This window comes from Oncorhynchus clarkii, chromosome 27, assembly GCF_045791955.1.
Source record: "Oncorhynchus clarkii lewisi isolate Uvic-CL-2024 chromosome 27, UVic_Ocla_1.0, whole genome shotgun sequence".
Lineage (NCBI taxonomy): Eukaryota > Metazoa > Chordata > Actinopteri > Salmoniformes > Salmonidae > Oncorhynchus > Oncorhynchus clarkii.
In genome coordinates, this window is record NC_092173.1 from 46,874,376 (window position 1) to 46,901,875 (window position 27,500).

The window sequence follows — 27,500 nt, forward strand, 5'->3', positions numbered from 1 at the left end:
GGGGTCTAAGACACTGCATCTCAGTGCTATATGGGGGGTTCCAGAGTGGAGCAGGGGTCTAAGACACTGCATCTCAGTGCTATATGGGTGGCTACAGTGTGGAGCAAGGGTCTAAGGCACTGCATCTCAGTGCTATATGGGGGGGCTCCAGAGTGGAGCAGGGGTCTAAGACACTGCATGTCAGTGCTAAGTGGGGTCTCCAGAGTGGAGCAGGGGTCTAAGACACTGCATCTCAGTGCTATGTGGGGGGCTCAAGAGTGGAGCAGGGGTCTAAGCCACTGCATCTCAGTGCTATGTGGGGGGCTCCTGAGTGGAGCAGGGGTCTAAGACACTGCATCTCAGTGCTATGTGGGGTCTCCAGAGTGGAGCAGGGGTCTAAGACACTGCATCTCAGTGCTATGTGGGGGGCTCCAGAGTGTAGCAGGGGTCTAAGACACTGCATCTCAGTGCTATGTGGGGGGTTCCAGAGTGGAGCAGGGGTCTAAGACACTGCATCTCAGTGCTATATGGGGGGCTCCAGAGTGGAGCAGGGGTCTAAGACACTGCATCTCAGTGCTATGTGTGGGGTCCAGAGTGGAGTAGGGGTCTAAGACACTGCATCTCAGTGCTATGTGGGGGGCTCCTGAGTGGAGCAGGGGTCTAAGACACTGCATCTCAGTGCTATATGGGGGGCTCCAGAGTGGAGCAGGGGTCTAAGACACTGCATCTCAGTGCTATGTGGGGGGCTCCAGAGTGGAGCAGGGGTCTAAGACACTGCATCTCAGTGCTATATGGGGGGGGGGGGGTTCCAGAGTGGAGCAGGGGTCTAAGACACTGCACCTCAGTGCTATATGGGGGCTCCAGAGTGGAGCAGGGGTCTAAGACACTGCATCTCAGTGCTATATGGGGGGGGGGGGGTCCAGAGTGGAGCAGGGGTCTAAGACACTGCATCTCAGTGCTATATGGGGGGCTACAGAGTGGAGCAGGGGTCTAAGGCACTGCATCTCAGTGCTATATGGGGGGGGGGGCTCCAGAGTGGAGCAGGGGTCTAAGACACTGCATCTCAGTGCTATGTGGGGGGCTCCTAAGTGGAGCAAGGGTCTAAGACACTGCATCTCAGTGCTATGTGGGGGGCTCCAGAGTGGAGCAGGGGTCTAAGACACTGCATCTCAGTGCTATGTGGGGTCTCCAGAGTGGAGCAGGGATCTAAGACACTGCATCTCAGTGCTATGTGGGGGGCTCCAGAGTGGAGCAGGGGTCTAAGACACTGCATCTCAGTGCTATGTAGGGGGCTCCAGAGTGGAGCAGGGGTCTAAGACACTGCATCTCAGTGCTATGTGGGGGGTTCCAGAGTGGAGCAGGGGTCTAAGACACTGCATCTCGGTGCTATGTGGGGTCTCCAGAGTGGAGCAGGGGTCTAAGACACTGCATCTCAGTGCTATATGGGGGCTCCAGAGTGGAGCAGGGGTCTAAGACACTGCATCTCAGTGCTATATGGGGGGTTCCAGAGTGGAGCAGGGGTCTAAGACACTGCATCTCAGTGCTATATGGGTGGCTACAGTGTGGAGCAAGGGTCTAAGGCACTGCATCTCAGTGCTATATGGGGGGGCTCCAGAGTGGAGCAGGGGTCTAAGACACTGCATGTCAGTGCTAAGTGGGGTCTCCAGAGTGGAGCAGGGGTCTAAGACACTGCATCTCAGTGCTATGTGGGGGGCTCAAGAGTGGAGCAGGGGTCTAAGCCACTGCATCTCAGTGCTATGTGGGGGGCTCCTGAGTGGAGCAGGGGTCTAAGACACTGCATCTCAGTGCTATGTGGGGTCTCCAGAGTGGAGCAGGGGTCTAAGACACTGCATCTCAGTGCTATGTGGGGGGCTCCAGAGTGTAGCAGGGGTCTAAGACACTGCATCTCAGTGCTATGTGGTGTCTCCAGAGTGGAGCAGGGGTCTAAGACACTGCATCTCAGTGCTATATGGGGGGGGGGGGTCCAGAGTGGAGCAGGGGTCTAAGACACTGCATCTCAGTGCTATATGGGGGGCTACAGAGTGGAGCAGGGGTCTAAGGCACTGCATCTCAGTGCTATATGGGGGGGGGGGCTCCAGAGTGGAGCAGGGGTCTAAGACACTGCATCTCAGTGCTATGTGGGGGGCTCCTAAGTGGAGCAAGGGTCTAAGACACTGCATCTCAGTGCTATATGGGGGGCTACAGAGTGAGCAGGGGTCCAAGACACTGCATCTTAGTGCTATGTGGGGTCTCCAGAGTGGAGCAGGGGTCTAAGACACTGCATCTCAGTGCTATGTGGGGTCTCCAGAGTGGAGCAGGGGTCTAAGACACTGCATCTCAGTGCTATGTGGGGGGCTCCAGAGTGGAGCAGGGGTCTAAGACACTGCATCTCAGTGCTATGTGGGGTCTCCAGAGTGGAGCAGGGGTCTAAGACACTGCATCTCAGTGCTATGTGGGGTCTCCAGAGTGGAGCAGGGGTCTAAGACACTGCATCTCAGTGCTATGTGGGGGGCTCCAGAGTGGAGCAGGGGTCTAAGACACTGCATCTCAGTGCTATGTGGGGTCTCCAGAGTGGAGCAGGGGTCTAAGACACTGCATCTCAGTGCTATGTGGGGGGCTCCAGAGTGGAGCAGGGGTCTAAGACACTGCATCTCAGTGCTATGTAGGGGGCTCCAGAGTGGAGCAGGGGTCTAAGACACTGCATCTCAGTGCTATGTGGGGGGTTCCAGAGTGGAGCAGGGGTCTAAGACACTGCATCTCAGTGCTATGTGGGGTCTCCAGAGTGGAGCAGGGGTCTAAGACACTGCATCTCAGTGCTATATGGGGGCTCCAGAGTGGAGCAGGGGTCTAAGACACTGCATCTCAGTGCTATATGGGGGGTTCCAGAGTGGAGCAGGGGTCTAAGACACTGCATCTCAGTGCTATGTGGGGGGTTCCAGAGTGGAGCAGGGGTCTAAGACACTGCATCTCAGTGCTATGTGGGGTCTCCAGAGTGGAGCAGGGGTCTAAGACACTGCATCTCAGTGCTATATGGGGGCTCCAGAGTGGAGCAGGGGTCTAAGACACTGCATCTCAGTGCTATATGGGGGGTTCCAGAGTGGAGCAGGGGTCTAAGACACTGCATCTCAGTGCTATATGGGTGGCTACAGTGTGGAGCAAGGGTCTAAGGCACTGCATCTCAGTGCTATATGGGGGGGCTCCAGAGTGGAGCAGGGGTCTAAGACACTGCATGTCAGTGCTAAGTGGGGTCTCCAGAGTGGAGCAGGGGTCTAAGACACTGCATCTCAGTGCTATGTGGGGGGCTCAAGAGTGGAGCAGGGGTCTAAGCCACTGCATCTCAGTGCTATGTGGGGGGCTCCTGAGTGGAGCAGGGGTCTAAGACACTGCATCTCAGTGCTATGTGGGGTCTCCAGAGTGGAGCAGGGGTCTAAGACACTGCATCTCAGTGCTATGTGGGGGGCTCCAGAGTGTAGCAGGGGTCTAAGACACTGCATCTCAGTGCTATGTGGTGTCTCCAGAGTGGAGCAGGGGTCTAAGACACTGCATCTCAGTGCTATATGGGGGGGGGGGGTCCAGAGTGGAGCAGGGGTCTAAGACACTGCATCTCAGTGCTATATGGGGGGCTACAGAGTGGAGCAGGGGTCTAAGGCACTGCATCTCAGTGCTATATGGGGGGGGGGGGGCTCCAGAGTGGAGCAGGGGTCTAAGACACTGCATCTCAGTGCTATGTGGGGGGCTCCTAAGTGGAGCAAGGGTCTAAGACACTGCATCTCAGTGCTATATGGGGGGCTACAGAGTGAGCAGGGGTCCAAGACACTGCATCTTAGTGCTATGTGGGGTCTCCAGAGTGGAGCAGGGGTCTAAGACACTGCATCTCAGTGCTATGTGGGGTCTCCAGAGTGGAGCAGGGGTCTAAGACACTGCATCTCAGTGCTATGTGGGGGGCTCCAGAGTGGAGCAGGGGTCTAAGACACTGCATCTCAGTGCTATGTGGGGTCTCCAGAGTGGAGCAGGGGTCTAAGACACTGCATCTCAGTGCTATGTGGGGTCTCCAGAGTGGAGCAGGGGTCTAAGACACTGCATCTCAGTGCTATGTGGGGGGCTCCAGAGTGGAGCAGGGGTCTAAGACACTGCATCTCAGTGCTATGTGGGGTCTCCAGAGTGGAGCAGGGGTCTAAGACACTGCATCTCAGTGCTATGTGGGGGGCTCCAGAGTGGAGCAGGGGTCTAAGACACTGCATCTCAGTGCTATGTAGGGGGCTCCAGAGTGGAGCAGGGGTCTAAGACACTGCATCTCAGTGCTATGTGGGGGGTTCCAGAGTGGAGCAGGGGTCTAAGACACTGCATCTCAGTGCTATGTGGGGTCTCCAGAGTGGAGCAGGGGTCTAAGACACTGCATCTCAGTGCTATATGGGGGCTCCAGAGTGGAGCAGGGGTCTAAGACACTGCATCTCAGTGCTATATGGGGGGTTCCAGAGTGGAGCAGGGGTCTAAGACACTGCATCTCAGTGCTATATGGGTGGCTACAGTGTGGAGCAAGGGTCTAAGGCACTGCATCTCAGTGCTATATGGGGGGGCTCCAGAGTGGAGCAGGGGTCTAAGACACTGCATGTCAGTGCTAAGTGGGGTCTCCAGAGTGGAGCAGGGGTCTAAGACACTGCATCTCAGTGCTATGTGGGGGGCTCAAGAGTGGAGCAGGGGTCTAAGCCACTGCATCTCAGTGCTATTTAGGGGGCTCCTGAGTGGAGCAGGGGTCTAAGACACTGCATCTCAGTGCTATGTGGGGTCTCCAGAGTGGAGCAGGGGTCTAAGACACTGCATCTCAGTGCTATGTGGGGGGCTCCAGAGTGTAGCAGGGGTCTAAGACACTGCATCTCAGTGCTATGTGGGGGGTTCCAGAGTGGAGCAGGGGTCTAAGACACTGAATCTCAGTGCTATATGGGGGGCTCCAGAGTGGAGCAGGGGTCTAAGACACTGCATCTCAGTGCTATGTGTGGGGTCCAGAGTGGAGCAGGGGTCTAAGACACTGCATCTCAGTGCTATGTGGGGGGCTCCTGAGTGGAGCAGGGGTCTAAGACACTGCATCTCAGTGCTATATGGGGGGCTCCAGAGTGGAGCAGGGGTCTAAGACACTGCATCTCAGTGCTATGTGGGGGGCTCCAGAGTGGAGCAGGGGTCTAAGACACTGCATCTCAGTGCTATATGGGGGGGGGGGGGGTTCCAGAGTGGAGCAGGGGTCTAAGACACTGCACCTCAGTGCTATATGGGGGCTCCAGAGTGGAGCAGGGGTCTAAGACACTGCATCTCAGTGCTATATGGGGGGGGGGGGGGTCCAGAGTGGAGCAGGGGTCTAAGACACTGCATCTCAGTGCTATATGGGGGGCTACAGAGTGGAGCAGGGGTCTAAGACACTGCATCTCAGTGCTATGTGGGGGGCTACAGAGTGAGCAGGGGTCCAAGACACTGCATCTTAGTGCTATGTGGGGTCTCCAGAGTGGAGCAGGGGTCTAAGACACTGCATCTCAGTGCTATGTGGGGTCTCCAGAGTGGAGCAGGGGTCTAAGACACTGCATCTCAGTGCTATGTGGGGGGCTCCAGAGTGGAGCAGGGGTCTAAGACACTGCATCTCAGTGCTATGTGGGGTCTCCAGAGTGGAGCAGGGGTCTAAGACACTGCATCTCAGTGCTATGTGGGGTCTCCAGAGTGGAGCAGGGGTCTAAGACACTGCATCTCAGTGCTATGTGGGGGGCTCCAGAGTGGAGCAGGGGTCTAAGACACTGCATCTCAGTGCTATGTGGGGTCTCCAGAGTGGAGCAGGGGTCTAAGACACTGCATCTCAGTGCTATGTGGGGGGCTCCAGAGTGGAGCAGGGGTCTAAGACACTGCATCTCAGTGCTATGTAGGGGGCTCCAGAGTGGAGCAGGGGTCTAAGACACTGCATCTCAGTGCTATGTGGGGGGTTCCAGAGTGGAGCAGGGGTCTAAGACACTGCATCTCAGTGCTATGTGGGGTCTCCAGAGTGGAGCAGGGGTCTAAGACACTGCATCTCAGTGCTATGTGGGGTCTCCAGAGTGGAGCAGGGGTCTAAGACACTGCATCTCAGTACTATGTGGTGTCTCCAGAGTGGAGCAGGGGTCTAAGACACTGCATCTCAATGCTATGTGGGGGGCTCCAGAGTGGAGCAGGGGTCTAAGACACTGCATCTCAGTGCTATGTGGTGTCTCCAGAGTGGAGCAGGGGTCTAAGACACTGCATCTCAGTGCTATGTGGGGGACTCCTGAGTGGAGCAGGGGTCTAAGACACTGCATCTCAGTGCTATATGGGGGGCTCCAGAGTGGAGCAGGGGTCTAAGACACTGCATCTCAGTGCTATGTGGGGGGTTCCAGAGTGGAGCAGGGGTCTAAGACACTGCATCTCAGTACTATATGGGGGGCTCCAGAGTGGAGCAGGGGTCTAAGACACTGCATCTCAGTGCTATGTGGTGTCTCCAGAGTGGAGCAGGGGTCTAATACACTGCATCTCAGTGCTATGTGGTGTCTCCAGAGTGGAGCAGGGGTCTAAGACACTGCATCTCAGTGCTATGTGTGGTCTCCAGAGTGGAGCAGGGGTCTAAGACACTGCATCTCAGTGCTATATGGGGGGCTCCAGAGTGGAGCAGGGGTCTAAGACACTGCATCTCAGTGCTATGTGGGGTCTCCAGAGTGGAGCAGGGGTCTAAGACACTGCATCTCAGTGCTATGTGGGGTCTCCAGAGTGGAGCAGGGGTCTAAGACACTGCATCTCAGTGCTATGTGGGGGGCTCCAGAGTGGAGCAGGGGTCTAAGACACTGCATCTCAGTGCTATATGGGGGGCTCCAGAGTGGAGCAGGGGTCTAAGACACTGCATCTCAGTGCTATGTGGGGGGCTCCAGAGTGGAGCAGGGGTCTAAGACACTGCATCTCAGTGCTATGTGGGGGGGTTCCAGAGTGTAGCAGGGGTCTAAGACACTGCATCTCAGTGCTATATGGGGGGGGGTTCCAGAGTGGAGCAGGGGTCTAAGACACTGCATCTCAGTGCTATATGGGGGGCTACAGAGTGTAGCAGGGGTCTAAGGCACTGCATCTCAGTGCTATGTGGGGGGCTCCAGAGTGGAGCAGGGGTCTAATACACTGCATCTCAGTGCTATATGGGGGGCACCAGAGTGGAGCAGGGGTCTAAGACACTGCATCTCAGTGCTATATGGGGGGCTACAGAGTGAGCAGGGGTCTAAGACACTGCATCTCAGTGCTATGTGGGGTCTCCAGAGTGGAGCAGGGGTCTAAGACACTGCATCTCAGTGCTATGTGGAGGGCTCCAGAGTGGAGCAGGGGTCTAAGACACTGCATCTCAGTGCTATGTGGGGTCTCCAGAGTGGAGCAGGGGTCTAAGACACTGCATCTCAGTGCTATGTGGGGGGCTCCAGAGTGGAGCAGGGGTCTAAGACACTGCATTTCAGTGCTATGTAGGGGGCTCCAGAGTGGAGCAGGGGTCTAAGACACTGCATCTCAGTGCTATGTGGGGGGTTCCAGAGTGGAGCAGGGGTCTAAGACACTGCATCTCAGTACTATGTGGTGTCTCCAGAGTGGAGCAGGGGTCTAAGACACTTCATCTCAGTGCTATGTGGGGGGCTCCAGAGTGGAGCAGGGGTCTAAGACACTGCATCTCAGTGCTATGTGGTGTCTCCAGAGTGGAGCAGGGGTCTAAGACACTGCATCTCAGTGCTATGTGGGGTCTCCAGAGTGGAGCAGGGGTCTAAGACACTGCATCTCAGTGCTATGTGGGGGGCTCCAGAGTGGAGCAGGGGTCTAAGACACTGCATCTCAGTGCTATATGGGGGGCTCCAGAGTGGAGCAGGGGTCTAAGACACTGCATCTCAGTGCTATGTGGGGGGTTCCAGAGTGGAGCAGGGGTCTAAGACACTGCATCTCAGTACTATATGGGGGGCTCCAGAGTGGAGCAGGGGTCTAAGACACTGCATCTCAGTGCTATGTGGTGTCTCCAGAGTGGAGCAGGGGTCTAATACACTGCATCTCAGTGCTATGTGGTGTCTCCAGAGTGGAGCAGGGGTCTAAGACACTGCATCTCAGTGCTATGTGTGGTCTCCAGAGTGGAGCAGGGGTCTAAGACACTGCATCTCAGTGCTATATGGGGGGCTCCAGAGTGGAGCAGGGGTCTAAGACACTGCATCTCAGTGCTATGTGGGGTCTCCAGAGTGGAGCAGGGGTCTAAGACACTGCATCTCAGTGCTATGTGGGGTCTCCAGAGTGGAGCAGGGGTCTAAGACACTGCATCTCAGTGCTATGTGGGGGGCTCCAGAGTGGAGCAGGGGTCTAAGACACTGCATCTCAGTGCTATATGGGGGGCTCCAGAGTGGAGCAGGGGTCTAAGACACTGCATCTCAGTGCTATGTGGGGGGGTTCCAGAGTGGAGCAGGGGTCTAAGACACTGCATCTCAGTGCTATATGGGGGCAGGGTTCCAGAGTGGAGCAGGGGTCTAAGACACTGCATCTCAGTGCTATATGAGGGGCTACAGAGTGGAGCAGGGGTCTAAGGCACTGCATCTCAGTGCTATGTGGGGGGCTCCAGAGTGAAGCAGGGGTCTAATACACTGCATCTCAGTGCTATATGGGGGGCACCAGAGTGGAGCAGGGGTCTAAGACACTGCATCTCAGTGCTATATGGGGGGCTACAGAGTGAGCAGGGGTCTAAGACACTGCATCTCAGTGCTATGTGGGGTCTCCAGAGTGGAGCAGGGGTCTAAGACACTGCATCTCAGTGCAATATGGGGGGGGGGGGTTCCAGAGTGGAGCAGGGGTCTAAGACACTGCATCTCAGTGCTATATGGGGGGCTACAGAGTGGAGCAGGGGTCTAATACACTGCATCTCAGTGCTATGTGGGGGGCACCAGAGTGGAGCAGGGGTCTAAGACACTGCATCTCAGTGCTATATGGGGGGCTACAGAGTGAGCAGGGGTCTAAGACACTGCATCTCAGTGCTATGTGGGGTCTCCAGAGTGGAGCAGGGGTCTAAGACACTGCATCTCAGTGCTATGTGGAGGGCTCCAGAGTGGAGCAGGGGTCTAAGACACTGCATCTCAGTGCTATGTGGGGTCTCCAGAGTGGAGCAGGGGTCTAAGACACTGCATCTCAGTGCTATGTGGGGGGCTCCAGAGTGGAGCAGGGGTCTAAGACACTGCATCTCAGTGCTATGTAGGGGGCTCCAGAGTGGAGCAGGGGTCTAAGACACTGCATCTCAGTGCTATGTGGGGGGCTCCAGAGTGGAGCAGGGGTCTAAGACACTGCATCTCAGTGCTATGTGGGGTCTCCAGAGTGGAGCAGGGGTCTAAGACACTGCATCTCAGTGCTATGTGGGGGGCTCCAGAGTGGAGCAGGGGTCTAAGACACTGCATCTCAGTGCTATGTAGGGGGCTCCAGAGTGGAGCAGGGGTCTAAGACACTGCATCTCAGTGCTATGTGGGGGGTTCCAGAGTGGAGCAGGGGTCTAAGACACTGCATCTCAGTGCTATGTGGGGTCTCCAGAGTGGAGCAGGGGTCTAAGACACTGCATCTCAGTGCTATGTGGGGTCTCCAGAGTGGAGCAGGGGTCTAAGACACTGCATCTCAGTACTATGTGGTGTCTCCAGAGTGGAGCAGGGGTCTAAGACACTGCATCTCAGTGCTATGTGGGGGGCTCCAGAGTGGAGCAGGGGTCTAAGACACTGCATCTCAGTGCTATGTGGTGTCTCCAGAGTGGAGCAGGGGTCTAAGACACTGCATCTCAGTGCTATGTGGGGGACTCCTGAGTGGAGCAGGGGTCTAAGACACTGCATCTCAGTGCTATATGGGGGGCTCCAGAGTGGAGCAGGGGTCTAAGACACTGCATCTCAGTGCTATGTGGGGGGTTCCAGAGTGGAGCAGGGGTCTAAGACACTGCATCTCAGTACTATATGGGGGGCTCCAGAGTGGAGCAGGGGTCTAAGACACTGCATCTCAGTGCTATGTGGTGTCTCCAGAGTGGAGCAGGGGTCTAATACACTGCATCTCAGTGCTATGTGGTGTCTCCAGAGTGGAGCAGGGGTCTAAGACACTGCATCTCAGTGCTATGTGTGGTCTCCAGAGTGGAGCAGGGGTCTAAGACACTGCATCTCAGTGCTATATGGGGGGCTCCAGAGTGGAGCAGGGGTCTAAGACACTGCATCTCAGTGCTATGTGGGGTCTCCAGAGTGGAGCAGGGGTCTAAGACACTGCATCTCAGTGCTATGTGGGGTCTCCAGAGTGGAGCAGGGGTCTAAGACACTGCATCTCAGTGCTATGTGGGGGGCTCCAGAGTGGAGCAGGGGTCTAAGACACTGCATCTCAGTGCTATATGGGGGGCTCCAGAGTGGAGCAGGGGTCTAAGACACTGCATCTCAGTGCTATGTGGGGGGCTCCAGAGTGGAGCAGGGGTCTAAGACACTGCATCTCAGTGCTATGTGGGGGGGTTCCAGAGTGGAGCAGGGGTCTAAGACACTGCATCTCAGTGCTATATGGGGGGGGGGGTTCCAGAGTGGAGCAGGGGTCTAAGACACTGCATCTCAGTGCTATATGGGGGGCTACAGAGTGGAGCAGGGGTCTAAGGCACTGCATCTCAGTGCTATGTGGGGGGCTCCAGAGTGGAGCAGGGGTCTAATACACTGCATCTCAGTGCTATATGGGGGGCACCAGAGTGGAGCAGGGGTCTAAGACACTGCATCTCAGTGCTATATGGGGGGCTACAGAGTGAGCAGGGGTCTAAGACACTGCATCTCAGTGCTATGTGGGGTCTCCAGAGTGGAGCAGGGGTCTAAGACACTGCATCTCAGTGCTATGTGGAGGGCTCCAGAGTGGAGCAGGGGTCTAAGACACTGCATCTCAGTGCTATGTGGGGTCTCCAGAGTGGAGCAGGGGTCTAAGACACTGCATCTCAGTGCTATGTGGGGGGCTCCAGAGTGGAGCAGGGGTCTAAGACACTGCATCTCAGTGCTATGTAGGGGGCTCCAGAGTGGAGCAGGGGTCTAAGACACTGCATCTCAGTGCTATGTGGGGGGTTCCAGAGTGGAGCAGGGGTCTAAGACACTGCATCTCAGTACTATGTGGTGTCTCCAGAGTGGAGCAGGGGTCTAAGACACTGCATCTCAGTGCTATGTGGGGGGCTCCAGAGTGGAGCAGGGGTCTAAGACACTGCATCTCAGTGCTATGTGGTGTCTCCAGAGTGGAGCAGGGGTCTAAGACACTGCATCTCAGTGCTATGTGGGGGACTCCTGAGTGGAGCAGGGGTCTAAGACACTGCATCTCAGTGCTATATGGGGGGCTCCAGAGTGGAGCAGGGGTCTAAGACACTGCATCTCAGTGCTATGTGGGGGGTTCCAGAGTGGAGCAGGGGTCTAAGACACTGCATCTCAGTACTATATGGGGGGCTCCAGAGTGGAGCAGGGGTCTAAGACACTGCATCTCAGTGCTATGTGGTGTCTCCAGAGTGGAGCAGGGATCTAATACACTGCATCTCAGTGCTATGTGGTGTCTCCAGAGTGGAGCAGGGGTCTAAGACACTGCATCTCAGTGCTATATGGGGGGCTCCAGAGTGGAGCAGGGGTCTAAGACACTGCATCTCAGTGCTATGTGGGGTCTCCAGAGTGGAGCAGGGGTCTAAGACACTGCATCTCAGTGCTATGTGGGGTCTCCAGAGTGGAGCAGGGGTCTAAGACACTGCATCTCAGTGCTATGTGGGGGGCTCCAGAGTGGAGCAGGGGTCTAAGACACTGCATCTCAGTGCTATGTGGGGGGGTTCCAGAGGGGAGCAGGGGTCTAAGACACTGCATCTCAGTGCTATATGGGGGCAGGGTTCCAGAGTGGAGCAGGGGTCTAAGACACTGCATCTCAGTGCTATATGAGGGGCTACAGAGTGGAGCAGGGGTCTAAGGCACTGCATCTCAGTGCTATGTGGGGGGCTCCAGAGTGAAGCAGGGGTCTAATACACTGCATCTCAGTGCTATATGGGGGGCACCAGAGTGGAGCAGGGGTCTAAGACACTGCATCTCAGTGCTATGTGGGGTCTCCAGAGTGGAGCAGGGGTCTAAGACACTGCATCTCAGTGCTATGTGGGGGGCTCCAGAGTGGAGCAGGGGTCTAAGACACTGCATCTCAGTGCTATGTAGGGGGCTCCAGAGTGGAGCAGGGGTCTAAGACACTGCATCTCAGTGCTATGTGGGGGGTTCCAGAGTGGAGCAGGGGTCTAAGACACTGCATCTCAGTGCTATGTGGGGTCTCCAGAGTGGAGCAGGGGTCTAAGACACTGCATCTCAGTGCTATGTGGGGTCTCCAGAGTGGAGCAGGGGTCTAAGACACTGCATCTCAGTACTATGTGGTGTCTCCAGAGTGGAGCAGGGGTCTAAGACACTGCATCTCAGTGCTATGTGGGGGGCTCCAGAGTGGAGCAGGGGTCTAAGACACTGCATCTCAGTGCTATGTGGTGTCTCCAGAGTGGAGCAGGGGTCTAAGACACTGCATCTCAGTGCTATGTGGGGGACTCCTGAGTGGAGCAGGGGTCTAAGACACTGCATCTCAGTGCTATATGGGGGGCTCCAGAGTGGAGCAGGGGTCTAAGACACTGCATCTCAGTGCTATGTGGGGGGTTCCAGAGTGGAGCAGGGGTCTAAGACACTGCATCTCAGTACTATATGGGGGGCTCCAGAGTGGAGCAGGGGTCTAAGACACTGCATCTCAGTGCTATGTGGTGTCTCCAGAGTGGAGCAGGGGTCTAATACACTGCATCTCAGTGCTATGTGGTGTCTCCAGAGTGGAGCAGGGGTCTAAGACACTGCATCTCAGTGCTATGTGTGGTCTCCAGAGTGGAGCAGGGGTCTAAGACACTGCATCTCAGTGCTATATGGGTTGCTCCAGAGTGGAGCAGGGGTCTAAGACACTGCATCTCAGTGCTATGTGGGGTCTCCAGAGTGGAGCAGGGGTCTAAGACACTGCATCTCAGTGCTATGTGGGGTCTCCAGAGTGGAGCAGGGGTCTAAGACACTGCATCTCAGTGCTATGTGGGGGGCTCCAGAGTGGAGCAGGGGTCTAAGACACTGCATCTCAGTGCTATATGGGGGGCTCCAGAGTGGAGCAGGGGTCTAAGACACTGCATCTCAGTGCTATGTGGGGGGCTCCAGAGTGGAGCAGGGGTCTAGACACTGCATCTCAGTGCTATGTGGGGGGGTTCCAGAGTGGAGCAGGGGTCTAAGACACTGCATCTCAGTGCTATGTGGGGTCTCCAGAGTGGAGCAGGGGTCTAAGACACTGCATCTCAGTACTATATGGGGGGCTCCAGAGTGGAGCAGGGGTCTAAGACACTGCATCTCAGTGCTATGTGGTGTCTCCAGAGTGGAGCAGGGGTCTAATACACTGCATCTCAGTGCTATGTGGTGTCTCCAGAGTGGAGCAGGGGTCTAAGACACTGCATCTCAGTGCTATGTGGGGTCTCCAGAGTGGAGCAGGGGTCTAAGACACTGCATCTCAGTGCTATGTGGGGGGCTCCAGAGTGGAGCAGGGGTCTAAGACACTGCATCTCAGTGCTATGTAGGGGGCTCCAGAGTGGAGCAGGGGTCTAAGACACTGCATCTCAGTGCTATGTGGGGGGTTCCAGAGTGGAGCAGGGGTCTAAGACACTGCATCTCAGTGCTATGTGGGGTCTCCAGAGTGGAGCAGGGGTCTAAGACACTGCATCTCAGTGCTATGTGGGGTCTCCAGAGTGGAGCAGGGGTCTAAGACACTGCATCTCAGTACTATGTGGTGTCTCCAGAGTGGAGCAGGGGTCTAAGACACTGCATCTCAGTGCTATGTGGGGGGCTCCAGAGTGGAGCAGGGGTCTAAGACACTGCATCTCAGTGCTATGTGGTGTCTCCAGAGTGGAGCAGGGGTCTAAGACACTGCATCTCAGTGCTATGTGGGGGACTCCTGAGTGGAGCAGGGGTCTAAGACACTGCATCTCAGTGCTATATGGGGGGCTCCAGAGTGGAGCAGGGGTCTAAGACACTGCATCTCAGTGCTATGTGGGGGGTTCCAGAGTGGAGCAGGGGTCTAAGACACTGCATCTCAGTACTATATGGGGGGCTCCAGAGTGGAGCAGGGGTCTAAGACACTGCATCTCAGTGCTATGTGGTGTCTCCAGAGTGGAGCAGGGGTCTAATACACTGCATCTCAGTGCTATGTGGTGTCTCCAGAGTGGAGCAGGGGTCTAAGACACTGCATCTCAGTGCTATGTGTGGTCTCCAGAGTGGAGCAGGGGTCTAAGACACTGCATCTCAGTGCTATATGGGGGGCTCCAGAGTGGAGCAGGGGTCTAAGACACTGCATCTCAGTGCTATGTGGGGTCTCCAGAGTGGAGCAGGGGTCTAAGACACTGCATCTCAGTGCTATGTGGGGTCTCCAGAGTGGAGCAGGGGTCTAAGACACTGCATCTCAGTGCTATGTGGGGGGCTCCAGAGTGGAGCAGGGGTCTAAGACACTGCATCTCAGTGCTATATGGGGGGCTCCAGAGTGGAGCAGGGGTCTAAGACACTGCATCTCAGTGCTATGTGGGGGGCTCCAGAGTGGAGCAGGGGTCTAAGACACTGCATCTCAGTGCTATGTGGGGGGGTTCCAGAGTGGAGCAGGGGTCTAAGACACTGCATCTCAGTGCTATATGGGGGGGGGGGGGTTCCAGAGTGGAGCAGGGGTCTAAGACACTGCATCTCAGTGCTATATGGGGGGCTACAGAGTGGAGCAGGGGTCTAAGGCACTGCATCTCAGTGCTATGTGGGGGGCTCCAGAGTGGAGCAGGGGTCTAATACACTGCATCTCAGTGCTATATGGGGGGCACCAGAGTGGAGCAGGGGTCTAAGACACTGCATCTCAGTGCTATATGGGGGGCTACAGAGTGAGCAGGGGTCTAAGACACTGCATCTCAGTGCTATGTGGGGTCTCCAGAGTGGAGCAGGGGTCTAAGACACTGCATCTCAGTGCTATGTGGAGGGCTCCAGAGTGGAGCAGGGGTCTAAGACACTGCATCTCAGTGCTATGTGGGGTCTCCAGAGTGGAGCAGGGGTCTAAGACACTGCATCTCAGTGCTATGTGGGGGGCTCCAGAGTGGAGCAGGGGTCTAAGACACTGCATCTCAGTGCTATGTAGGGGGCTCCAGAGTGGAGCAGGGGTCTAAGACACTGCATCTCAGTGCTATGTGGGGGGTTCCAGAGTGGAGCAGGGGTCTAAGACACTGCATCTCAGTACTATGTGGTGTCTCCAGAGTGGAGCAGGGGTCTAAGACACTGCATCTCAGTGCTATGTGGGGGGCTCCAGAGTGGAGCAGGGGTCTAAGACACTGCATCTCAGTGCTATGTGGTGTCTCCAGAGTGGAGCAGGGGTCTAAGACACTGCATCTCAGTGCTATGTGGGGGACTCCTGAGTGGAGCAGGGGTCTAAGACACTGCATCTCAGTGCTATATGGGGGGCTCCAGAGTGGAGCAGGGGTCTAAGACACTGCATCTCAGTGCTATGTGGGGGGTTCCAGAGTGGAGCAGGGGTCTAAGACACTGCATCTCAGTACTATATGGGGGGCTCCAGAGTGGAGCAGGGGTCTAAGACACTGCATCTCAGTGCTATGTGGTGTCTCCAGAGTGGAGCAGGGATCTAATACACTGCATCTCAGTGCTATGTGGTGTCTCCAGAGTGGAGCAGGGGTCTAAGACACTGCATCTCAGTGCTATATGGGGGGCTCCAGAGTGGAGCAGGGGTCTAAGACACTGCATCTCAGTGCTATGTGGGGTCTCCAGAGTGGAGCAGGGGTCTAAGACACTGCATCTCAGTGCTATGCGGGGTCTCCAGAGTGGAGCAGGGGTCTAAGACACTGCATCTCAGTGCTATGTGGGGGGCTCCAGAGTGGAGCAGGGGTCTAAGACACTGCATCTCAGTGCTATGTGGGGGGGTTCCAGAGTGGAGCAGGGGTCTAAGACACTGCATCTCAGTGCTATATGGGGGCAGGGTTCCAGAGTGGAGCAGGGGTCTAAGACACTGCATCTCAGTGCTATATGAGGGGCTACAGAGTGGAGCAGGGGTCTAAGGCACTGCATCTCAGTGCTATGTGGGGGGCTCCAGAGTGAAGCAGGGGTCTAATACACTGCATCTCAGTGCTATATGGGGGGCACCAGAGTGGAGCAGGGGTCTAAGACACTGCATCTCAGTGCTATATGGGGGGCTACAGAGTGAGCAGGGGTCTAAGACACTGCATCTCAGTGCTATGTGGGGTCTCCAGAGTGGAGCAGGGGTCTAAGACACTGCATCTCAGTGCTATATGGGGGGGGGGGGTTCCAGAGTGGAGCAGGGGTCTAAGACACTGCATCTCAGTGCTATATGGGGGGCTACAGAGTGGAGCAGGGGTCTAAGGCACTGCATCTCAGTGCTATGTGGGGGGCTCCAGAGTGGAGCAGGGGTCTAATACACTGCATCTCAGTGCTATATGGGGGGCACCAGAGTGGAGCAGGGGTCTAAGACACTGCATCTCAGTGCTATATGGGGGGCTACAGAGTGAGCAGGGGTCTAAGACACTGCATCTCAGTGCTATGTGGGGTCTCCAGAGTGGAGCAGGGGTCTAAGACACTGCATCTCAGTGCTATGTGGAGGGCTCCAGAGTGGAGCAGGGGTCTAAGACACTGCATCTCAGTGCTATGTGGGGTCTCCAGAGTGGAGCAGGGGTCTAAGACACTGCATCTCAGTGCTATGTGGGGGGCTCCAGAGTGGAGCAGGGGTCTAAGACACTGCATCTCAGTGCTATGTAGGGGGCTCCAGAGTGGAGCAGGGGTCTAAGACACTGCATCTCAGTGCTATGTGGGGGGTTCCAGAGTGGAGCAGGGGTCTAAGACACTGCATCTCAGTACTATGTGGTGTCTCCAGAGTGGAGCAGGGGTCTAAGACACTGCATCTCAGTGCTATGTGGGGGGCTCCAGAGTGGAGCAGGGGTCTAAGACACTGCATCTCAGTGCTATGTGGTGTCTCCAGAGTGGAGCAGGGGTCTAAGACACTGCATCTCAGTGCTATGTGGGGGACTCCTGAGTGGAGCAGGGGTCTAAGACACTGCATCTCAGTGCTATATGGGGGGCTCCAGAGTGGAGCAGGGGTCTAAGACACTGCATCTCAGTGCTATGTGGGGGGTTCCAGAGTGGAGCAGGGGTCTAAGACACTGCATCTCAGTACTATATGGGGGGCTCCAGAGTGGAGCAGGGGTCTAAGACACTGCATCTCAGTGCTATGTGGTGTCTCCAGAGTGGAGCAGGGGTCTAATACACTGCATCTCAGTGCTATGTGGTGTCTCCAGAGTGGAGCAGGGGTCTAAGACACTGCATCTCAGTGCTATGTGTGGTCTCCAGAGTGGAGCAGGGGTCTAAGACACTGCATCTCAGTGCTATATGGGGGGCTCCAGAGTGGAGCAGGGGTCTAAGACACTGCATCTCAGTGCTATGTGGGGTCTCCAGAGTGGAGCAGGGGTCTAAGACACTGCATCTCAGTGCTATATGGGGGGCTCCAGAGTGGAGCAGGGGTCTAAGACACTGCATCTCAGTGCTATGTGGGGGGTTCCAGAGTGGAGCAGGGGTCTAAGACACTGCATCTCAGTACTATATGGGGGGCTCCAGAGTGGAGCAGGGGTCTAAGACACTGCATCTCAGTGCTATGTGGTGTCTCCAGAGTGGAGCAGGGGTCTAATACACTGCATCTCAGTGCTATGTGGTGTCTCCAGAGTGGAGCAGGGGTCTAAGACACTGCATCTCAGTGCTATGTGTGGTCTCCAGAGTGGAGCAGGGGTCTAAGACACTGCATCTCAGTGCTATATGGGGGGCTCCAGAGTGGAGCAGGGGTCTAAGACACTGCATCTCAGTGCTATGTGGGGTCTCCAGAGTGGAGCAGGGGTCTAAGACACTGCATCTCAGTGCTATGTGGGGTCTCCAGAGTGGAGCAGGGGTCTAAGACACTGCATCTCAGTGCTATGTGGGGGGCTCCAGAGTGGAGCAGGGGTCTAAGACACTGCATCTCAGTGCTATATGGGGGGCTCCAGAGTGGAGCAGGGGTCTAAGACACTGCATCTCAGTGCTATGTGGGGGGGTTCCAGAGTGGAGCAGGGGTCTAAGACACTGCATCTCAGTGCTATATGGGGGCAGGGTTCCAGAGTGGAGCAGGGGTCTAAGACACTGCATCTCAGTGCTATATGAGGGGCTACAGAGTGGAGCAGGGGTCTAAGGCACTGCATCTCAGTGCTATGTGGGGGGCTCCAGAGTGAAGCAGGGGTCTAATACACTGCATCTCAGTGCTATATGGGGGGCACCAGAGTGGAGCAGGGGTCTAAGACACTGCATCTCAGTGCTATATGGGGGGCTACAGAGTGAGCAGGGGTCTAAGACACTGCATCTCAGTGCTATGTGGGGTCTCCAGAGTGGAGCAGGGGTCTAAGACACTGCATCTCAGTGCTATATGGGGGGGGGGGGGTTCCAGAGTGGAGCAGGGGTCTAAGACACTGCATCTCAGTGCTATATGGGGGGCTACAGAGTGGAGCAGGGGTCTAAGGCACTGCATCTCAGTGCTATGTGGGGGGCTCCAGAGTGGAGCAGGGGTCTAATACACTGCATCTCAGTGCTATATGGGGGGCACCAGAGTGGAGCAGGGGTCTAAGACACTGCATCTCAGTGCTATATGGGGGGCTACAGAGTGAGCAGGGGTCTAAGACACTGCATCTCAGTGCTATGTGGGGTCTCCAGAGTGGAGCAGGGGTCTAAGACACTGCATCTCAGTGCTATGTGGAGGGCTCCAGAGTGGAGCAGGGGTCTAAGACACTGCATCTCAGTGCTATGTGGGGTCTCCAGAGTGGAGCAGGGGTCTAAGACACTGCATCTCAGTGCTATGTGGGGGGCTCCAGAGTGGAGCAGGGGTCTAAGACACTGCATCTCAGTGCTATGTAAGGGGCTCCAGAGTGGAGCAGGGGTCTAAGACACTGCATCTCAGTGCTATGTGGGGGGTTCCAGAGTGGAGCAGGGGTCTAAGACACTGCATCTCAGTACTATGTGGTGTCTCCAGAGTGGAGCAGGGGTCTAAGACACTGCATCTCAGTGCTATGTGGGGGGCTCCAGAGTGGAGCAGGGGTCTAAGACACTGCATCTCAGTGCTATGTGGTGTCTCCAGAGTGGAGCAGGGGTCTAAGACACTGCATCTCAGTGCTATGTGGGGGACTCCTGAGTGGAGCAGGGGTCTAAGACACTGCATCTCAGTGCTATATGGGGGGCTCCAGAGTGGAGCAGGGGTCTAAGACACTGCATCTCAGTGCTATGTGGGGGGTTCCAGAGTGGAGCAGGGGTCTAAGACACTGCATCTCAGTACTATATGGGGGGCTCCAGAGTGGAGCAGGGGTCTAAGACACTGCATCTCAGTGCTATGTGGTGTCTCCAGAGTGGAGCAGGGGTCTAATACACTGCATCTCAGTGCTATGTGGTGTCTCCAGAGTGGAGCAGGGGTCTAAGACACTGCATCTCAGTGCTATGTGTGGTCTCCAGAGTGGAGCAGGGGTCTAAGACACTGCATCTCAGTGCTATATGGGGGGCTCCAGAGTGGAGCAGGGGTCTAAGACACTGCATCTCAGTGCTATGTGGGGTCTCCAGAGTGGAGCAGGGGTCTAAGACACTGCATCTCAGTGCTATGTGGGGTCTCCAGAGTGGAGCAGGGGTCTAAGACACTGCATCTCAGTGCTATGTGGGGGGCTCCAGAGTGGAGCAGGGGTCTAAGACACTGCATCTCAGTGCTATATGGGGGGCTCCAGAGTGGAGCAGGGTCTAAGACACTGCATCTCAGTGCTATGTGGGGGGGTTCCAGAGTGGAGCAGGGGTCTAAGACACTGCATCTCAGTGCTATATGGGGGGCACCAGAGTGGAGCAGGGGTCTAAGACACTGCATCTCAGTGCTATATGGGGGGCTACAGAGTGAGCAGGGGTCTAAGACACTGCATCTCAGTGCTATGTGGGGTCTCCAGAGTGGAGCAGGGGTCTAAGACACTGCATCTCAGTGCTATGTGGAGGGCTCCAGAGTGGAGCAGGGGTCTAAGACACTGCATCTCAGTGCTATGTGGGGTCTCCAGAGTGGAGCAGGGGTCTAAGACACTGCATCTCAGTGCTATGTGGGGGGCTCCAGAGTGGAGCAGGGGTCTAAGACACTGCATCTCAGTGCTATGTAGGGGGCTCCAGAGTGGAGCAGGGGTCTAAGACACTGCATCTCAGTGCTATGTGGGGGGTTCCAGAGTGGAGCAGGGGTCTAAGACACTGCATCTCAGTACTATGTGGTGTCTCCAGAGTGGAGCAGGGGTCTAAGACACTGCATCTCAGTGCTATGTGGGGGGCTCCAGAGTGGAGCAGGGGTCTAAGACACTGCATCTCAGTGCTATGTGGTGTCTCCAGAGTGGAGCAGGGGTCTAAGACACTGCATCTCAGTGCTATGTGGGGGACTCCTGAGTGGAGCAGGGGTCTAAGACACTGCATCTCAGTGCTATATGGGGGGCTCCAGAGTGGAGCAGGGGTCTAAGACACTGCATCTCAGTGCTATGTGGGGGGTTCCAGAGTGGAGCAGGGGTCTAAGACACTGCATCTCAGTACTATATGGGGGGCTCCAGAGTGGAGCAGGGGTCTAAGACACTGCATCTCAGTGCTATGTGGTGTCTCCAGAGTGGAGCAGGGGTCTAATACACTGCATCTCAGTGCTATGTGGTGTCTCCAGAGTGGAGCAGGGGTCTAAGACACTGCATCTCAGTGCTATGTGTGGTCTCCAGAGTGGAGCAGGGGTCTAAGACACTGCATCTCAGTGCTATATGGGGGGCTCCAGAGTGGAGCAGGGGTCTAAGACACTGCATCTCAGTGCTATGTGGGGTCTCCAGAGTGGAGCAGGGGTCTAAGACACTGCATCTCAGTGCTATGTGGGGTCTCCAGAGTGGAGCAGGGGTCTAAGACACTGCATCTCAGTGCTATGTGGGGGGCTCCAGAGTGGAGCAGGGGTCTAAGACACTGCATCTCAGTGCTATATGGGGGGCTCCAGAGTGGAGCAGGGTCTAAGACACTGCATCTCAGTGCTATGTGGGGGGGTTCCAGAGTGGAGCAGGGGTCTAAGACACTGCATCTCAGTGCTATATGGGGGGGGGGTTCCAGAGTGGAGCAGGGGTCTAAGACACTGCATCTCAGTGCTATATGAGGGGCTACAGAGTGGAGCAGGGGTCTAAGGCACTGCATCTCAGTGCTATGTGGGGGGCTCCAGAGTGAAGCAGGGGTCTAATACACTGCATCTCAGTGCTATATGGGGGGCACCAGAGTGGAGCAGGGGTCTAAGACACTGCATCTCAGTGCTATATGGGGGGCTACAGAGTGAGCAGGGGTCTAAGACACTGCATCTCAGTGCTATGTGGGGTCTCCAGAGTGGAGCAGGGGTCTAAGACACTGCATCTCAGTGCTATGTGGGGGGCTCAAGAGTGGAGCAGGGGTCTAAGCCACTGCATCTCAGTGCTATGTGGGGGGCTCCTGAGTGGAGCAGGGGTCTAAGACACTGCATCTCAGTGCTATGTGGGATCTCCAGAGTGGAGCAGGGGTCTAAGACACTGCATCTCAGTGCTATGTGGGGGGTCTCCAGAGTGGAGCAGGGGTCTAAGACACTGCATCTCAGTGCTATGTGGGGGGCTCCAGAGTGGAGCAGGGGTCTAAGACACTGCATCTCAGTGCTATGTGGGGGGCTCCAGAGTGGAGCAGGGGTCTAAGACACTGCATCTCAGTGCTATGTGGGGGGCTCCTGAGTGGAGCAGGGGTCTAAGACACTGCATTTCAGTGCTATATGGGGGGCTCCAGAGTGGAGCAGGGGTCTAAGACACTGCATCTCAGTGCTATATGGGGGGCACCAGAGTGGAGCAGGGGTCTAAGACACTGCATCTCAGTGCTATATGGGGGGGGGTTCCAGAGTGGAGCAGGGGTCTAAGACACTGCATCTCAGTGCTATATGGGGGCTCCAGAGTGGAGCAGGGGTCTAAGACACTGCATCTCAGTGCTATATGGGGGAGGGGGGGGGGTTCCAGAGTGGAGCAGGGGTCTAAGACACTGCATCTCAGTGCTATATGGGTGGCTACAGTGTGGAGCAGGGGTCTAAGGCACTGCATCTCAGTGCTATATGGGGGGGGCTCCAGAGTGGAGCAGGGGTCTAAGACACTGCATGTCAGTGCTAAGTGGGGTCTCCAGAGTGGAGCAGGGGTCTAAGACACTGCATCTCAGTGCTATGTGGGGGGCTCAAGAGTGGAGCAGGGGTCTAAGCCACTGCATCTCAGTGCTATGTGGGGGGCTCCTGAGTGGAGCAGGGGTCTAAGACACTGCATCTCAGTGCTATGTGGGGTCTCCAGAGTGGAGCAGGGGTCTAAGACACTGCATCTCAGTGCTATGTGGGGGGCTCCAGAGTGTAGCAGGGGTCTAAGACACTGCATCTCAGTGCTATATGGGGGGCTCCAGAGTGGAGCAGGGGTCTAAGACACTGCATCTCAGTGCTATGTGGTGTCTCCAGAGTGGAGCAGGGGTCTAATACACTGCATCTCAGTGCTATGTGGTGTCTCCAGAGTGGAGCAGGGGTCTAAGACACTGCATCTCAGTGCTATGTGTGGTCTCCAGAGTGGAGCAGGGGTCTAAGACACTGCATCTCAGTGCTATATGGGGGGCTCCAGAGTGGAGCAGGGGTCTAAGACACTGCATCTCAGTGCTATGTGGGGTCTCCAGAGTGGAGCAGGGGTCTAAGACACTGCATCTCAGTGCTATGTGGGGTCTCCAGAGTGGAGCAGGGGTCTAAGACACTGCATCTCAGTGCTATGTGGGGGTCTCCAGAGTGGAGCAGGGGTCTAAGACACTGCATCTCAGTGCTATGTGGGGTCTCCAGAGTGGAGCAGGGGTCTAAGACACTGCATCTCAGTGCTATGTGGAGGGCTCCAGAGTGGAGCAGGGGTCTAAGACACTTCATCTCAGTGCTATGTAGGGGGCTCCAGAGTGGAGCAGGGGTCTAAGACACTACATCTCAGTGCTATGTGGGGGGTTCCAGAGTGGAGCAGGGGTCTAAGACACTGCATCACAGTACTATGTGGTGTCTCCAGAGTGGAGCAGGGGTCTAAGACACTGCATCTCAGTGCTATGTGGGGGGCTCCAGAGTGGAGCAGGGGTCTAAGACACTGCATCTCAGTGCTATGTGGTGTCTCCAGAGTGGAGCAGGAGTCTAAGACACTGCATCTCAGTGCTATGTGGGGTGTTCCAGAGTGGAGCAGGGGTCTAAGACACTGCATCTCAGTGCTATGTGGTGTCTCCAGAGTGGAGCAGGGGTCTAAGACACTGCATCTCAGTGCTATGTGGGGGACTCCTGAGTGGAGCAGGGGTCTAAGACACTGCATCTCAGTGCTATATGGGGGGCTCCAGAGTGGAGCAGGGGTCTAAGACACTTCATCTCAGTGCTATGCGGGGTCTCCAGAGTGGAGCAGGGGTCTAAGACACTGCATCTCAGTGCTATGTGGAGGGCTCCAGAGTGGAGCAGGGGTCTAAGACACTTCATCTCAGTGCTATGTAGGGGGCTCCAGAGTGGAGCAGGGGTCTAAGACACTACATCTCAGTGCTATGTGGTGTCTCCAGAGTGGAGCAGGAGTCTAAGACACTGCATCTCAGTGCTATGTGGGGGGTTCCAGAGTGGAGCAGGGGTCTAAGACACTGCATCTCAGTGCTATGTGGGGGACTCCTGAGTGGAGCAGGGGTCTAAGACACTGCATCTCAGTGCTATATGGGGGGCTCCAGAGTGGAGCAGGGGTCTAAGACACTGCATCTCAGTGCTATGCGGGGGGTTCCAGAGTGGAGCAGGGGTCTAAGACACTGCATCTCAGTGCTATGTGGGGGGTTCCAGAGTGGAGCAGGGGTCTAAGACACTGCATCTCAGTACTATGTGGTGTCTCCAGAGTGGAGCAGGGGTCTAAGACACTGCATCTCAGTGCTATGTGGGGGGCTCCAGAGTGGAGCAGGGGTCTAAGACACTGCATCTCAGTGCTATGTGGTGTCTCCAGAGTGGAGCAGGGGTCTAAGACACTGCATCTCAGTGCTATGTGGGGGGTTCCAGAGTGGAGCAGGGGTCTAAGGCACTGCATCTCAGTGCTATGTGTGGTCTCCAGATTGGAGCAGGGGTCTAAGACACTGCATCTCAGTGCTATGTGGGGGGCTACAGAGTGGAGCAGGGGTCCAAGACACTGCATCTCAGTGCTATGTGGGGGGCTCCAGAGTGGAGCAGGGGTCTAAGACACTGCATCTCAGTGCTATGTGGTGTCTCCAGAGTGGAGCAGGGGTCTAAGACACTGCATCTCAGTGCTATGTGGGGTCTCCAGAGTGGAGCAGGGGTCTAAGACACTACATCTCAGTGCTATATGGGGGCTCCAGAGTGGAGCAGGGGTCTAAGACACTGCATCTCAGTGCTATGTGGGGGGCTACAGAGTGGAGCAGGGGTCTAAGACACTGCATCTCAGTGCTATGTGGGGTCTCCAGAGTGGAGCAGGGGTCTAAGACACTGCATCTCAGTGCTATGTGGTGGGCTCCAGAGTGGAGCAGGGGTCTAAGACACTGCATCTCAGTGCTATGTGGGGGACTCCAGAGTGGAGCAGGGGTCTAAGACACTGCATCTCAGTGCTATGTGGGGGGCTCCAGAGTGGAGCAGGGGTCTAAGACACTGCATCTCAGTGCTATGTGGGGTCTCCAGAGTGGAGCACGGGTCTAAGACACCGCATCTCAGTGCTATGTGGGGGGCTCCAGAGTGGAGCAGGGGTCTAAGACACTGCATCTCAGTGCAAGAGGCGTCACTGCAGTCCCTGTTTCAAATCCAGGCTGTCCCATAGGGCAGCGCTCAATTGGCCCAGCGTCATCCGTGTTTGGCTGGGGGTAGGCCTTCATTGTAAATAAGAATTTGTTAAATAAAGTTAAATAAATAAATAAATAAAAATGTAAAAAATTGATGGAAAGATTGTTTGATTGATTGAATTACGGTTGATTGATTGATTGAATTACGGTTGATTGATTGATTGAATTACGGTTGATTGGTTGATTGGTTGATTGAATTACGGTTGATTGGTTGATTGGTTGATTGAATTACGGTTGATTTATTGATTGAATTACGGTTGATTGGTTGATTGGTTGATTGAATTACGGTTGATTGGTTGATTGGTTGATTGAATTACGGTTGATTTATTGATTGAATTACGGTTGATTGGTTGATTGTGTTGTTCTACTTGTATGTATGTTGTTAATCAGTAATGGAACAATAAAGATATTTCTGAATCTATTTTTACCTGGTCTTATTCAGAGTAACTAATCACCTGTCCTCTCTCTCTCTAGTGTCAGTGGGTTATATAGTAACTAACTATCTGTACTCTCTCTCTCTAGTGCCAGTGGGTTATGTAGTAACTAATCACCTGTCCTCTCTCTCTCTAGTGTCAGTGGGTTATATAGTAACTAACTATCTGTCCTCTCTCTCTCTAGTGTCAGTAGGTTATGAATATGAGTCATGTCCAGACCTGATCCTGTGGGAGAAGAGAACAGCTATTCTACAGGGATATGAGATCACAGCTTCTAACCTCGGAGGCTGGGCCCTGAACAAACACCACGCTCTCAACATTCAGAGTGGTGAGTAGACCAATCCTCTCTCTCTCTCGTACGCTCTGCAAAGTCCTCTTCATCCATTTTGGGGGGACATATGGCTTTTGTGAAGGAGCGCCACTGTTTACCCATCCTCTGTTTGCCTTGAGTTAGTGTGGTATAGGAGTTACACCATTACGCCTGTCAGAAGACATTCTGCTCATTAATTACACATTATATCATACACATACACACCATACTGCCTCTCTACTAGACCTGTACCCTGATACTTCAACACAGTCACTATAAACACACCATACTGCCTCTCTACTAGACCTGTACCCTGATACTTCAACACAGTCACTATAAACACACCATACTGCCTCTCTACTAGACCTGTACCCTGATACTTCAACACAGTCACTATAAACACACCCTACTGCCTCTCTACTAGACCTGTACCCTGATACTTCAACACAGTCACTATAAACACACCATACTGCCTCTCTACTAGACCTGTACCCTGATACTTCAACACAGTCACTATAAACACACCATACTGCCTCTCTACTAGACCTGTACCCTGATACTTCAACACAGTCACTATAAACACACCATACTGCCTCTCTACTAGACCTGTACCCTGATACTTCAACACAGTCACTATAAACACACCATACTGCCTCTCTACTAGACCTGTACCCTGATACTTCAACACAGTCACTATAAACACACCATACTGCCTCTCTACTAGACCTGTACCCTGATACTTCAACACAGTCACTATAAACACACCATACTGCCTCTCTACTAGACCTGTACCCTGATACTTCAACACAGTCACTATAAACACACCATACTGCCTCTCTACTAGACCTGTACCCTGATACTTCAACACAGTCACTATAAACACACCATACTGCATCTCTACTAGACCTGTACCCTGATACTTCAACACAGTCAGTATAAACACACCATACTGCCTCTCTACTAGACCTGTACCCTGATACTTCAACACAGTCACTATAAACACACCATACTGCATCTCTACTAGACCTGTACCCTGATACTTCAACACAGTCACTATAAACACACCATACTGCCGCTCTACTAGACCTGTACCCTGATACTTCAACACAGTCACTATAAACACACCATACTGCCTCTCTACTAGACCTGTACCCTGATACTTCAACACAGTCACTATAAACACACCATACTGCCTCTCTACTAGACCTGTACCCTGATACTTCAACACAGTCACTATAAACACACCATACTGCCTCTCTACTAGACCTGTACCCTGATACTTCAACACAGTCACTATAAACACACCATACTGCCTCTCTACTAGACCTGTACCCTGATACTTCAACACAGTCACTATAAACACACCATACTGCCTCTCTACTAGACCTGTACCCTGATACTTCAACACAGTCACTATAAACACACCATACTGCCGCTCTACTAGACCTGCACCCTGATACTTCAACACAGTCACTACAAACACACCATACTGCCTCTCTACTAGACCTGTACCCTGATACTTCAACACAGTCACTACAAACACACCATACTGCCTCTCTACTAGACCTGTACCCTGATACTTCAACACAGTCAGTATAAACACACCATACTGCCTCTCTACTAGACCTGTACCCTGATACTTCAACACAGTCACTATAAACACACCATACTGCCTCTCTACTAGACCTGTACCCTGATACTTCAACACAGTCACTATAAACACACCATACTGCCTCTCTACTAGACCTGTACCCTGATACTTCAGCACAGTCACTATAAACACACAATACTGCC

The 27,500-nt window shown here is 54.7% G+C and overlaps 1 protein-coding gene across 1 annotated transcript in view; it reads left to right on the forward strand.

Annotated features, from left to right (window-relative positions):
• Positions 1-27,500, forward strand: part of LOC139385837 (teneurin transmembrane protein 4) — a 523,395-nt gene that overhangs the window by 326,066 nt on the left and 169,829 nt on the right. The window contains exon 21 of the mRNA XM_071131087.1: positions 25,581-25,724. Coding sequence (XP_070987188.1) covers positions 25,581-25,724 — 144 coding nt within the window. The remainder of the gene's footprint in view (positions 1-25,580; positions 25,725-27,500) is intronic.